The sequence below is a fragment of the Anneissia japonica genome, unplaced genomic scaffold (assembly GCF_011630105.1).
Source record: "Anneissia japonica isolate Jap-2015-1 unplaced genomic scaffold, ASM1163010v1 scaffold597_len517326_cov190, whole genome shotgun sequence".
Classification (NCBI taxonomy): domain Eukaryota; kingdom Metazoa; phylum Echinodermata; class Crinoidea; order Comatulida; family Comatulidae; genus Anneissia; species Anneissia japonica.
Window position 1 is genome coordinate 163,231 of NW_022699214.1, and position 15,586 is coordinate 178,816.

Here is a 15,586-nt window from a genome sequence, read left to right on the forward strand (position 1 = left end):
TTAATAATTGATAAAAACTACAATTACCAAGGTAAATTAAACAGAACCTCAAATATAATAGAACTGCCTGTCAAGTTTTAGATTGTGCAAAACTTTAAAGTTTTCCTCACTTTGTTTTTTGTCTTTTAAAAAAAATAATATATGTATAATTTTAATATATATTTAGTTATTTATTATTATATGTTATTATTGCTGTATTACAGATATTGTGGATATTTTTATTATATTATTGTAGTTATTATTCTTTTATACACTGTATGAATATGTAACATTTAAGTCTTGAAAAGGGGAATGTATTTATATTATAATGGGGTTTGCCATGCCAAAACCAATAGCACTGCAACCAGTTACCAGAACAGGGAAATTGACTTTTTAATATTCATATTGTCCACATGATAAGCTTTATTTGAAATTTGAAAGTTGATTCACTTTAATTAGTGTTATTTCATTTTGTGCAATTTTAGGAGGAACAAGAATGGAGATCGTGCAACAGCTTTGAAGATCATTAACAAAGCTTTGGAAAAGAAGGAGAACCAGGTTCCAGATATGCTGTGTCTTGCTGGAAGAATTTACAAGGATTTGTACACAGAGAGTATGTATGAAGATACAGTGAGCAGGGACAAGGCTATACACTGGTAGGTCATCATTATCTCATGCTTTATTTGTGGCAAAGTCAAGCCAAAGCAGTCACTGATTGTAGAAATCAATTTTTAGTTATCAATACAGCGTTCAACAGTAAAATGAGAGCTCTAAATTGGTAAAAGAATCATTTAAATCCTACATTTCCTTAAGAAGTTACAAGCGTTTAAACATACAGCAGTTTAAAGAACAATATTTGAGAAATCGGCCTTCAAAGTTTATGATTTCGGGCATTTCTCAGGCAGAAACCATCACCAAATCGTTAAAAATTGTTGTTTTAAAATAGCAGCATAGCTTAATGTATAGATATATAAAGTTTAGTTTAGTGCAATAAAATAGATTTCCAAAAATTTGACATTTCAGCATGTTTTGGCCAATATCTCTGGAACAGGATTTGCAACGAGTGACTGGTTTTGCTTGTCTTTGCCACATTTGTTGAAGGTTTTATTCGGTGGCAGACATCCCAGCAATAAAATAACAATGGATTTATTTGCAACCATTTCTGACAAATCCCTACTATTGTTGAGACAAAATATTAAATTGAGTTATTTATAGATAATTGTGCTGACATGTTAATACTGCTATATTTTATAATTTTCAGTAGAGCATTCTAAATTATGATATTAGGTTGGTGACATGACAATATACTTGTACATTATTACAAGAATTTATATGGGGTCAGGGTTTCAATCCCTCTCTGTTCATTTTGCTTGTGTTCTTGAGCAAGGCACTTTATCTGCATTGCTTCTCTCCACCTTGGAATTTAAATGGTACCTGTTGAGGTTTCCTGCTCCTGCGCTGATTACAGCAGCAACACTTGAGCATGTGGACCCAGTGGCCGGGGACAGAAGGGTTTAGTATTTGCACGAAAGGTGCTATATAAATACAGTAACCGAAAGAATAAAATAAATAAATAACAAAATACAATATGAGACCTAAAGAATTACCTTTATGCTAATTAAAATTTAAATGAATGCTCATTAATTTTATTTCTACAGGTACAGAAAGGGTTTTGAAGTGCATCCTAATGAATACGCAGGTATCAACCTTGCAACACTGCTTGTCCTATCTGGGGAAGAGTTCAGTAAATCACCAGAGTTGCAGAAAATTGGTAAGTCCCATCCGTGCCTACCATGAGATACAGAGAGGGAGCACTTGTAGTCCCAAAAACTTAAAACTTTGGTCAAAAAGGTGAAACATGATACACCCAAGTCTTGGCACTGTTGTTCCCACATAATTTCTGAATTCGTACAATTTTTATGTTAGAAAATGCTTCAGAACAAGCATGTCACACATTATGAGGTTTGCCATCCCAAAACCAGAGTACTGTCTCTAAATGTTAAACGGAATTAGCATAGATTGTGGTAGTATTGTATACTGTAGATTAGTACAGGGGAGCCTGTAATGCTTTTAGCCATACCTTTGGCAATAGTAAGTCAATTCCAGTGATTGACCCATCATTTTAAATGTTATTTAAATGTGGAGAATGTGTCAAAAAGTCAATTGTCTAGTTTTGGTCACTAATGCTGATTTTGGCATGGCAACGCCATGTGTTTTATTCCAAACCAATCACATGTTTTGAATATCCAACAGCAAACTTTATAGAACTAATAAATTGGTCCAATTATACACTTGTGTCGTTATGGCCATTTAATTGTTTTATAGACACGAGAAACATGTTGTCATATGCAGGGATTGAACCTGGGACACTGGGACTGTAATACAAGCACTTTTACCATTGTTCCATAACTGTAACTATATATTATTGTCACGTTCCAGGGGTTACGTTGAACATGTTACTTGGTAAGAAGGGCAGTCTTATGTCTCTACAAGATTATTGGGACGTTGCAACTTTCTTTGAGATCAGTGTCTTAGCGGGAGACTTTTCAAAAGCTGTACAAGCTGCTGAGTGTATGTTCAACTTAAAACCACCTACATGGTAAGGCCATCCCTTCTTCTTATACTCAATTTGAGTAGACTTGGTATAGGTTTGTTTAACATGTGCATACTGAAATCCAGAAGTAAAAATTGAATGAAAATTGATAGAATAACAACATAGGTGATAAGTTTTGCATAGAACTGCATAGAAATGACAAAGATTTTTGTGTCTTTGTTTATCATATGTCTTCTATCTACTTGTGCCTATTGTTGTTCCAGAAGAAGTGAAAATTAACAGAAAAAATGTTCTTTTGGTATATTTTTAGGTACCTGAAGTCAACTCTTGGTAACATCCAGATGATCACCAGAGTTAGACCAATTCCAGATGATAACCGGAAACCTGAACATGAGGTGCGTTCAGTCCAGTCATTAAATCAATCATTCAATCATTTCAACAAAATTAGGATTAGGAGAGAAAATTGTCTGCATCTTTGATCTGAGGCCAGTTTGACTTGAGCAATATTAATGGCGACAGAATGAAGGATGTTTTGTGGCAAAGACAAGCCAAACCAGTCATGCCTTGCAAGAATTGATTTTTAGTTATTATTGTAGGGTTAAACAATAAAGTTTAAATATACAGCTTTTAAATAACAATATTTGAGAAATCAACCTTCAAAATTTACAATTTTGGAGAATTCTCAAGCAGAGACCATCACCAAATTGTTAAAAAATCTTATATTAACATCAAAAATGGGGAAAATAACAATATAACATGATGTATCTATGTATAAAGCTTAGGTTACTGCACTAAAATAGATTTTGAAAATATTGACATTCCAGCATGTTTTTGCCATTGTCTCAGAAACATGATTTGCAAGGGAGTGATTGGTTTGGCTTCTCGCCAAAGTTAGAAACTAGTCTTTGGAAACACTAAGGCCATAGTTGTAGCCATTGTGTACAATGTATACGCTGTTCATCCTGAGTAACTGTAAAGTAATTTAATTGCAGTTATTTAGCTTTTGGCTGGAGTTCTTCATAGAAGCCACCAAAGACAGTAACTCCAGAGTGATATTCCCTGTGTTAGTTTTGGAACCTTCCAAAGTAATGAAACCAAGCTTCATCACTATCAATGAGGAAGAAGATGAAAAGGTAAACAAAACATTAGATAACTTTACAAATGATGATGATATTTTTAGGGTTTTTTGTTTTTGTTTTTTGTTATTTTTTGTAGGTATATATTTATTTTTATACGTGTGTGTTTGTGTTTTTTGTGTATTTATATATTCCTATAAGCTTAAAAAAATGTGTATAAATATATTGATTAATTGTAACTAGTCTTTCCTGTGGGCCTCCCACTCTGGGGTTCCTTGGAGGTCCCTTTCACCTTTCATAATTGCTATTATATTGCTTTTTTATATTTTGTGTGCTTTGGTGAATAAATAAAATGAAATGAAAATGGTATCATCATCATCATCATGTTTGTATTTTAAAAACCCTTGATCTACAGCATAAATACATGACTCAATCAGTTGAGAACCAACAGTCTTCAGAAGCCAAATGCCTATCTAATTTTTAAAGTGATTTGCTCAAGGACACATGCATTGTTACTATTTCTTTTATGGATTTTGTGTATAAATGTTCACAGTTTATAAATGTACTTGATAGTATTAAGATATTTCATGGTTGCAGTATATTTCTTTTTAAATAGATTTGTTATAAAACATTTTATAATCCTTTTTAATGTTTACTTTATCTTTCAGTCTCTCAGATTATGGCATGTCGCTAAACTGCAAAATTGTAAGGTGAGTATTAAAGTTATTCATAAGTAATCATCCTACATATTAGGGACATGTCCACGGAATATAAGAAGTATGTGAGTCGGTGACTAAAATAGAAACTGGAATAATGATAAGAGAAAAGAAAGTGCAGAAAAGACGGGCAGGGATATAGACTAAAAGGACATTATTCAGATGAAATTGTGTAGTCATAGAGGTAGTCTCAATAACTAACTACTAAGACTAAACAAGACAACGTAGCATTGCAGAGTTGTGATTTGACTCAGCAAGATGACCACCATTGGAAAGGCACTACCTTCTGACCAAAAGTAGTGTACAGATTACTACAAATAAGACTTAATTATTTTTTAATTGATCATTATTATTAATTATTATTATTGTGTGTGCTGCTTTGCTTTTTCATCTAACAAGCATCTTTCATTTCACTTGACTTAATTTTTTTGTACCAAAATTACTAAAAAAATTAATTGTATTTTTTAGAAAATTAATGAATGGCGTTTCTTGGTACGTTCAATCAAAGGTGTCAGGTAAGCTATGTATATATATGCTTGATACGTTTATATGTTATTATTATTTATCTATTTGTTTATATTGTGAACACGGTGCTATGCGTCAAACTTAATTTGAATACATATTTTCATTAATTTATTTTACTTGTATTGACAGAGATCATTTTGGGTAACCTTATTATTTGCTTGTACAGGGTCTCATACTAAATATACTTTTGAAGATACCACTGAATAGCTCTCTTACAAATACTAAGTTAAAATCTACTGTATTATTTAAAGTTCTTCTACTTGCATATAAAATGCCCCTCTTATAACATGCATAGTTTAACTTTTCAGATTTTACTATATATACAACATATCTTAAATGTGTATGTTGCATCATACACAAATTCCTGCATGTGTGTGTATTTAGGCATGCTGAATCTGTCCAGCCTACACTTAATTAAGATAGTATAATACATACTCCAAGTATCGAATTTCACGGTATCGTGTCGGGATTCAATATTTCGACATTAATTATGTCATCATCAGGAATGATGATCATTCCTGATGATGACATAATTAATGTCAAAATATTGAATCCCAAAATGATGGCATGCATTTGGATACTTGGAGTATGTATTATACTATCTTATCTAAGATTAATCGGTGGATACTGAATTTTGCTGTAAAGTTGATGTATGCTTTCATTTAAGGGGTTTATTTACATAATTTATGACATTCTTATTTTATTTTTATTTTATTTCTTTCAGTTTGTATAAAAGAGATGAAAGGTGCTTGTTTATATACGTCCAACACAACTCTGATGACTTTCAGTTGTTTTTCTCATCAGCCAATCAAAGACAAAGGTATGACATGTGACTTTAAGAGTTGGTGAATTGATTGTGATTACAATAAAGATGATGATATGATTCATGATATGAAAATAGAGTTTGATAATGACAATTATAGTGATGATAATAATGATAATGATGACAGCGGCAACTGAAGCTGTGATGAGTACAATTGCAATGATATTAATACTTAAGAAAATATTGTTGAATGATGATTATGCTTATATTTAAAATAATTATAAATAATTTGTTGAATTTGCAGATTTCATGACGAGATTATGAAATTGATTGAGGAACATATTGAAGACAAAAACAATCTTCTGACAGAGAGAGACTCAGATCTCAACTCTGAACCAATTGCAGTAAGACTCATACTTTTTGATTTTTTAAAAATTCACTGTAATCTTAGTAGACAGCAAAGCCTGTACAACATTGTTTAAGTCAAATTTATTGTGTTTTTATTATTAACTTGTCTAGGACAGGGCAAGAATATTGTATCTCATTAATATTTATATGAATATAAGAGTAGCTTAGCTCAGTCAGCTAAACTGGTGGTAGGAACTGTGTATGCGCTCAGCCATGAAGATCTCTAAGTCCTTGGCTCTATTCCTTCTCTCCTTGTGTTTCAGCTAGAAGGCTGAAATGCAAGTTACGATAGCGCACTGTCTTTTGGATGAGGCGTTTAAACCGTTGGTCCCATGTGCATTATGGCCCATGTGCACGTTAAAGAACGCAGTACACTATTTGGAAAAAGGTATTGCCTCCCGGTGTACTGCCCAATCACCACCAGAAGGACCCCACTTGAAATCAGAATGTCGTGGGTTGTACTTGGTGTGTTTACACCGAATAATTCCATCCATCCATCCATCCATTTTTCATGTAAATTTATGTGAGGCTTAGTTTGCTGCAGTGGGGATTGATATAAACATGTAATATCTGATACTGTCTCTTGAAAAATTTTTTGAAGCATTTGACTGCATATCTTCTAGATTTGTAGTCCACAGGCCGATAAAAATAAAAATAAATTTTTCCTGTGTGAAAGTAGTTACATCACGGATACTATGGTTTTAAACTACCTCCTTGTATGGAACTAAGGCACTGATGTAGTTCAGTGTTGGCAAGGTTTAAAAAAAAAGCTCCTGATAGGAGCACGAGAATACTGCAGAAACTAGGTCCAAATTACTCTTAACGTAGTCCATTATTAGACAAGTACTGTTAGACATTGGTCACCTGTACAAAGGTAGGACCAATTACCAACTCCCTGATAAAACTACATTCATGCCTGTCAAATACAATAAACTGAAATGAACCTTAACACATTCCATTTTACAGAAAAATTCCACTTCCAAAGCATAGCACAGTATACTAAAAGAACCCAATGTTAAAACTAAATTAAATGTCCAGTCATTCTACATTAATTGACTTATGAATTGCATAATAGTGTCTTATAAATTAGTTTTGCTATCTCTCAAACAGTTTGAGTATGAATATGATAAGAATGGAGATAAGGTTGTTTTGGGGAAGGGGACGTTTGGCGTTGTGTATGCTGCTAAAGACATGGACACAAGGGTGCGAATTGCTGTCAAGGAAGTGCCAATCACAAATGAATGGTATAGTCTATATTTATGTTATTGTATCTGTCATCTCATCATCAAATCTCTATCCACATACACTCTCCATCCTCCCACTCACCCTTGAGAAAATAAAAATTAAATTTTTTTTATATAGCTGAAACATTGCAGCAGAAGACTTGTTAGTCTTTTGCGAGATAGACTCACCTAAGTGTAAACTTATAGGGATTAGAAAAACAGTGTCAAAGCTTTTGTAAATTTTTTTAACCCTGCTTAATAGATGCATATTAACAAATAGGAATACAATGTGCAGTCTTCTGTCCCTGGAGTGTATTTTGTGAAGCAGGTCCTTTGACAAAATACTTTATGCCCATATATAGTCATGATGTGCCTATATTTGGTCATTATGTGATGTCATCATGACCATATTTAGGTATGTCACATGTTTTTTGCCAAATAAAAATTTGGTAGACTGAACAGGGCTTAATAAGTGCATGATGAACTTATAACACTGGAATATTATATTTTTATTTCTAGTTGTAATACAGACTATTGTTTTTGTTATTTTCGATAGGGATGTTCAACCATTACATGAAGAGATTCTTCTTCATTCACGGTTAAGTCACAAGAACATTGTCAAATACCTTGGATCGGTCAGTCACGAAAATGTATTCAAAATATTAATGGAGCAGGTACCTGGTGGTAAGTAAATGCTTAATCGCGATGATGGTGGCATGTGCAGGCCTGGAATTTGGGGATTTTATGGGCAAGGCAAAGTGGCCTCTGGTATGACATGATTTTGAAAGGCACCAAGGCCAAATGGAAAGGCACCAAGGCCAAAAATTTCAAATATAAAAGGGCACCAAGGCAAAGATTGGTTTAGCCTCAGTACTAATCTCTCGCGAGTGCCTTGATTCGTCGCCAGGCTAGGCCTAGGTAAGCTAGGCCTAGCCAAGCCATCGTTGTCAATGGTAAAATGACTTTGTTTAGAGTATTAACTATTATCGATTCAATGTTCGAATAAACCTTTAGTTTTTTGGGGCTGTCGGTGAACAAAACAAAACAGTCAAAGTTCAAGAAGTTCAATATCTGATGTTGTTGCTCAGACCGTCGTCATTGGAGAGGAGGCCACACCTCTAAACTGGCCGTCATCAACTAGATTAGCCGAGTATCAACCAATTTAGGTTAATTTCACACGCTTGAGCTGCGATGATGTCAGATCGCCCAAAGCTAGCTGCGCACAGCAAGCACATGTTTACTGCAATTACAACTTGAGTCAGATGCATGCGCACACAACGGTAACCGCAAAAACAGTTCGTATCAACACACATGGAAATTCTCTCATGTTCTGTCACTGCAACCTTAGGCCTATGCTATGCTAGCCTAGGCAACCTACGTTTTTGATTTGAACGTTCTTATTTGGATTTATTTTAAGTGTCAAACGATCTATATTAAGCGTCATGAGGGCACCGAGGCCAAGGCTGCAAAAGGGCAGGCAATTAGTGGCTGTCGTTGTGCTTCATTTTCAGGGGCACCAAGGCTAACTGGGAGGGCACCTTGCCGCGATGACCGCCGTTAAATTCGAGGCTTGCATGTGTAGTATTATTAGTGACTGTGATGGTCATAGCTTTTGTTTTCAGTAATACATTTATAAAAAAAGGCTGCAAGCAATACTCAAGATGCTGAAAAGAAATTGACAGAAAAAAGAGTTTTACTGTACTTCTGTTATAGTATGTTTCCATGTATTTCAGAAATAGATCAGAAGAGATTCTCTCATTGTGTTAACTTCTTCCCAACAGGTAGCTTGTCAGTTCTGCTTCGGTTGAAGTGGGGTCCATTAAAAGACAGTGAAAACACTATTGCTTTCTACACCAAACAAATCCTTGAAGGCCTAGAATATTTGGTATGTTGTATTATTTATTTTTTTAATAAATATTCATGAAGATAATGCTGATGTTTCTCTGTAACATTTTGTTTAAAATTTCAAATTGCAAATACTAGTTTCTTTGAATTAGTCGATAAGATTTCTATGGTTAGACAAGATGTCTCCGCTACAACCAATAATACACAAGGTTTGCAAGCTTACGAAAATGATAACCAATACGGCTATGTCATTAAATGTTTAGTCAGTCCATCCCGTACAGTAGTGTATTTGTCACAACGTAGATGAATCTATGCCTTTTACATTAATCAGTGATCATATTCATCTTGTGCACATAATGTCAAGAATGTTTTTTGGCATGAATGACAATAATGAAGATGACACATTCGTATTCGTATTTGTTATCTTTTTCATAAGGTTGCAAAATCTCCCTATTAATTGGTTATTTCATTCAATTTTTTATCAACAACATTAATAATAATAATAATTAGGAATTAGGCTAACGCTTTCAGGAGAATATTTTTTTACATGTGACCATTTCATATTTGCTTTATTTATGTTACATGCGTATTCATTTTCAATTTGAAGTTTAACCTCTAATGTAAAAGAAATCCAAATGACCGTTTTATCAATTTTTAGTTTTTTTATCAATTTTCGTTTTTAGACATGCTTTATAAATGCAAAACGTCAGCAAAGACAAAAGCTCATTTGCCATATTCTTGTTGGTTCCAACAATTACATTTATCTAGCTTATAGGTCTTACGCCAGGAAAGCACTTAGTAATTATCTTGTTAAAGCGTATCGATATAGGCTTTATCTTTGAACACATAAATAACATATGGTGTTCGTCTTCTACCAGTTTACAACAATTATTACACTTATCATTTGTGACTAATTTCCATATTTTCAGTCTTTTATTACATGGTAAAATTTGATGTATTAGTTTAAATAAAAACTGGGCAACTTTTGTGTTTTATTTCATACATTTAACTCGGTGATACCATACTTCATCCCAGTTAATATGATTTATACAATTTTACACCAAAAGCTAGACTGAATAATTTCTTTATGTATTAAAGGTATAAAATTTAGGATCAAGTAGATAGAACTAGCTATATAACTGTGTATAACTATGTCTATTTTCTGTGCCTTTTAGCATGACCAGAAGATAGTGCATCGAGACATTAAAGGGGACAATGTTCTTGTCAACACCTATAGTGGGGTGCTCAAGATCTCCGACTTTGGTACTTCAAAACGATTGGCCGCTTTAAACCCTTGTGCAGATTCATTCAAAGGTAATTTGAAAAAAAAAGTAAAATATAAAGAAATTGTTAATAATGGCAATTAATTTTACAAAGCAATTGGACTGGAAAAAAGTTGACATGGGATGACACAATTTAAGTAAAATATTGTTTTTTAAATATTTTGTTTTATTTTCTGTTCGGTTATCCAGGTAAGTATTCACGAAATAGACTACACAAATCAATCGTGATGTTGGTAGTCTATGAGTGAGATACTTACCTGGATAACTTTCCCTCCCTTCCTACCCTCGCCGTGATCGTGTCGATCTTTAGGGAATGAGGACGTTTGTTAGGGAGACGGTTCGCACGTGGCGCCTTGGGTCGTACTGTTCCATTTTTTTTCGAAGGGGTGTTCCGTTTTGGGAACAATGGCAATTAGTCGGTTATCCAGGTAAGTATCTCACTCATAGACTACCAACATCACGATTGATTTGTGTATTTTTAAATATTTTGTTTTATTTTCTGTTCAGGTACGCTACAGTATATGGCTCCAGAAGTTATTGACAAGGGCATCCGTGGCTATGGTGCAGCTGTGAGTATACAAAGCTATTGTAATTAATACTAGGGTAAAAGTAATAATAGCTAAACTTATAATAATTTAGATTAAATCAATAAAAAATGATTTTCATATTTATAATTGAGTCAATAGTAATTATAATGATTATACAATAAATATGTTTGTGATATTGATGATAATGATTGTGTGAGTTGATTTTTTTTTTCCTTTTCTGGACATTTTTATTGACATCTTTATTGATGATGTCTTTTTCCTTGATATCTCAGGCTGATATGTGGTCCCTTGGTTGCACAATTGTTGAAATGGCCACTAGTAAGCCACCTTTTGTTGAAGTAAGTTGATGATAATTTTAGTAATATTACTTTTAAATTGATAATAATCATAATAATAATATGTGTCATATTTTTTTTTTAATACAGTATATTCAAATATTAAATATATTACACAGCCAATTCGATTTTAAAGCCGTGTCCAGACTATCAAATTTTGTTTGACAAAAACATGTGAAATGCCTAAATATGGTCATGATGACATCACATCATGACCATATATAGGCACATCATGACTATATATGGGCATACAACAGATTTTGTTCAAACAAAATTTGATAGTGTGGGGAGAGTTTAATAGGATAGAAGCAATGCACAACGTTCAAGAGAGCAACTTAGCTCAGTCGGCTAATCTGGTGGTAGTCACTGTGTGCTGAACCGTGGCGATCTCTAGGTCCCTGGTTCAATTCCCATCGCCCCCTGTCCTTGTGTTTCAGCTGGAGGGCTACAATAGCGCACCGTCTTTCGGATGAGGTCCTGTGTGCATTTATGGCCCATGTGCTCGTTAAAGAACTTAGTACACTCTTCGGAAAAGAGTAGGGAAGTGTCTGGAAATAAGTCGTCTTCTAGACTTTTGTGGAGTATCCTTGGTGTTTAAACTGGATAAATCCAACGTTATGTGTTTTTTCTCTCGATCTCTCAGCTTGGTTCTCCTGAGGCGGCCATGTTTAAAGTTGGCTTTTACAAACTGCATCCTGAGATTCCAGAATCTATGTCAGATATGATCAAGAACTTTATACTCAGGTAACCATTCTGTTATCCAATTTTAATATATCCTGCCTTCAACAGCTTTTAACATTTTTGAAATTTATTACAAGTAAAACTGTATCTTAAGATCTAAATAATTCCAGTGTTCAAATCTGGCAGATCCCAGAATGTTTTCTTTTAATATCTAAACATACACAACGCAAGTCTCACAAACATACACAACACAAGTCTCACAAACATACACAACATAAGTATCACAAACATACACAACGTAAGTCTCACAAACATACACAACGTAAGTCTCACAAACATACACAACATAAGTCTCACAAACATACACAACATAAGTCTCACAAACATACACAACATAAGTCTCACAAACATGCATAAGTCTCACAAACATACACAACATAAGTCTCGCAAACATACACAGTGTAAGTCTCACAAACATACACAACATAAGTCTCACAAACATACACAACACAAGTCTCACATACAGTAGAATGTTTGTTGCATAGGTCCATCTTTTTAACCGCCATTTTTGCTAAGCTCCAACTCTTTTATATTGTTACTCAGGTCCCATATAACAACAACATAAACACATGTAAATGTTGGACAAAGTATATGTTTGTGGGTATAGTATATCTGGCCCAGTTCTGATTGGTCTCTTGTTAAGTTTGATTGACACTTTGAAATGTTCGTGAGGCATTGTACAGTACATGTTTTGAGATGAGAATCAATAACTATTCATGGACTACATTAGAATTAAAATCTGGGGGAAAATAGTTTATCAAATTTAAATGAAACACTGATCATCAATCACTGATCTAATTTTTGTTTTTCTCATCTCAAGATGTTTTGAACCAGATCCTGATAAGAGAGCGACGGCCAGCCAACTTCTCCGTGATACTTTCCTTAAACGAAAACAATCGCTACATTCTCCACAGAAAGCAAAATCGGACTTTAAGAGAGACAGAAGTATTTCAAGTGAGTTGACAGCAATTTTATCTTGGCTAACTCTCATTTGACTGTCATCTGACCCTTGTTTAGCTAGCATGTGACTTTCATGTGACTATCACCCTAACATGTGACTTGTATGCAAGTCAGGTTTGACTATTTTCTGAACCTTGTTCAATTAGCATGTAGCTATCATAACTATTATGTGAACCGTCTACACTCTCCTAATTATATTTTTTTTTTAAAGCACCATCCCCTAGGATTCAGCTTAGCTTAGACCGACCAAGCTCACCTTCCATAATAGAGTGTGAACCTTCATCATCAACTGAGCCAAGAGAAAGGTAATTGTCATTACTAGAGAAGACACTCCATAGTGTGCATACCTCCACCCTGTGCTTGGATATCAATAATATACAGGTTGTGTATGATGAGTGAAACTGCAGCATACCCTCAAAGGAATAATTGAATCGCCAGTCGTATTCAGGCACATTATTTTCTTGAGTGCTGCCGCATGGACTCAAGAATGTAATCGAATCGTCTGTCATATTCAGAGACATTAGTTTCTTGAGCTGCCAGAATACAAGGGGCTTTTCCATTATTTTCTTTTATGCTTGAGGGTAAAAAAAAAATCATTAGCTTGTCCTTTGACCTTTTATTCTGAAAATTGAATGGTGCCTTCCTTCAATTATTATGTACCATTCCACTAATTTTTATGATGATCCATTCATTAGTTTTGAGTAATCTTGCTAACAGACAGACAGATTGACAGCTCGACAGACCACAGACTGCGGCGAATTCAAAACCTCATTTTGAGGTAATTATCAATTGGTATGAGTGCATTAGATTTTATGAATAACTAAGTATTTTAAAAATTGTTACATCCATTTCTTAGGTTTGAAGTAAAATATCTGTTTAGTGATGGTTTCTCCTACACTTTCATATGTAATGCTTTCAATATTACATTAGTTAGTCTTGTTTTTGCTTTACAGAGGTGATAAGCGACCACCTTTTGGACTTCTTGAACAAAGCTCTCTTTCACCGTATGTTTTTTTATTTTAGTCTTCTTATCTTTACCCGTGTGGATATATGCTTTGTTTGAGAACCGTTCAATCAAGGTTATAGAACACGGAACATCAATTCTTAGAGACTTGCCGACAGAGGCACTGCAAGCTTACCAGTGCTCTGTGCGATTATCTCTTACAGTTCTTTTAAAAAATTTTTATTATTATTATTATTATTTTTTTTTTGAGTAGGGTGATTTGAATCTTTAACCCGTGGTTGGATGTTTTGTTTGAGAGATATTCAAACAAGGTTTGAGATCACGGAACATCAATGCTTAGAGTATTGCCAGCAGGGACACTGCAAGCTTACCAGTGCTCTGTGCAATTATCTCTTAACAGTTCTTTAAAAAATTTTTATTATTATTATTTTTTTTTTTTTGAGTAGGGTGATTTGAATCTTCAACCCATGGTTGGATGTTTTGTTTGAGAGATATTCAAACAAGGTTTGAGATCACGGAACATAAATGCTTAGATACTTGCCGACAAAGGCACTCTAAGCTTACCAGTGCTCTGTGCAATTATCTCTTACAGTTCTTTTAAAATTTTTTATTATTATTATTTTTTTTTTGAGTAGGGTGATTTGAATCTTTAACCTATAGTTGGATGTTTTGTTTGAGAGATATTCAAACAAGGTTTGAGATCACAGAACATCAATGCTTAGAGAATTGCCGACAGGGACACTGCAAGCTTACTAGTGCTCTTTCACAATCTCTTTAACAAGATCTTAATATTTCACTAGTCTTTCATGTCAGTTTCCATATATAAACCATGCTTACTGGGCATACTTATTGGCAATTTTTTTAAAAGAAATTCAACTCCTTTATAGAATAATGATATTGGTATTTAAATGTAAATGTGTATGCCAGATACATAACATTCATTTTTATATTTATATTTATTTTATTTATTTATATAATTTATATTGACATTAAAAGGTATATTTTAATTACTAATTAGGATGATTAGTACATTGCTGCTTTATGTAAAATGAATTGTTTGTCTTTATTTCTATAGTGATGATGGTAGTGATACCACAGGCACACCCGAAAAAGACTCCACTGTGGGGTTCTATATGCTGCGTAAGGATAGTGAAAGAAGAGAAACCTTGGTTAGAATACTAGAGAATGACCATGGACAGGTAAATACCACCACACACACACACGCACATCTCCCATAATGTTGTGGCCTGATATAGCTGATGAATACAGTTTGTGTTCAACCCTAATGTTTTAAGTAGTGAAACAAGAATCGAAACTCGGCGCTTACTGTTTACCAATCAGTTGCTCTACTAAACAAAGAGTAGACGAGCTACTTGATTTGCCAACCAAGTTCGCTTAGTTCAATGAGTAGGTTATAGTATGTCCTTAAGGGTTAAATTAAGTATTACTTTCTTGGTCTGTTTTTGTTTTCATGTTTGTGAAGCCCATAGAGGTCCAAACAATATGCACTCTATAAATCGTCCATTATTATTCGTAAATGCTTGCTTGGATTTTCTCAAAATAAGTTAACGTATTATGCTAAAGAACCTGATTTTAATAACAAAATGTTTTTTTTTGTTTTCATTAAAGATTGTAAATAATTGGTACAAGAAATTCACAGATGCTG

General features: G+C 33.9%; 1 protein-coding gene across 1 annotated transcript in view; it reads left to right on the forward strand.

The window, feature by feature from the left end:
• The window catches only part of LOC117102889 (mitogen-activated protein kinase kinase kinase 15-like), a 42,133-nt gene that overhangs the window by 13,544 nt on the left and 13,003 nt on the right, over positions 1-15,586 (forward strand). Inside the window, exons 7-27 of the mRNA XM_033243340.1 lie at positions 465-635; positions 1,638-1,750; positions 2,419-2,578; positions 2,844-2,928; positions 3,526-3,666; positions 4,278-4,319; positions 4,794-4,840; positions 5,575-5,670; positions 5,918-6,017; positions 7,132-7,265; positions 7,801-7,928; positions 9,026-9,129; positions 10,265-10,403; positions 10,880-10,941; positions 11,193-11,258; positions 11,899-11,999; positions 12,817-12,950; positions 13,168-13,261; positions 13,910-13,960; positions 14,996-15,119; positions 15,550-15,582. Of these exons, the coding sequence (XP_033099231.1) occupies positions 465-635; positions 1,638-1,750; positions 2,419-2,578; positions 2,844-2,928; positions 3,526-3,666; positions 4,278-4,319; positions 4,794-4,840; positions 5,575-5,670; positions 5,918-6,017; positions 7,132-7,265; positions 7,801-7,928; positions 9,026-9,129; positions 10,265-10,403; positions 10,880-10,941; positions 11,193-11,258; positions 11,899-11,999; positions 12,817-12,950; positions 13,168-13,261; positions 13,910-13,960; positions 14,996-15,119; positions 15,550-15,582 (2,125 nt within the window). The remainder of the gene's footprint in view (positions 1-464; positions 636-1,637; positions 1,751-2,418; positions 2,579-2,843; positions 2,929-3,525; positions 3,667-4,277; positions 4,320-4,793; positions 4,841-5,574; positions 5,671-5,917; positions 6,018-7,131; positions 7,266-7,800; positions 7,929-9,025; positions 9,130-10,264; positions 10,404-10,879; positions 10,942-11,192; positions 11,259-11,898; positions 12,000-12,816; positions 12,951-13,167; positions 13,262-13,909; positions 13,961-14,995; positions 15,120-15,549; positions 15,583-15,586) is intronic.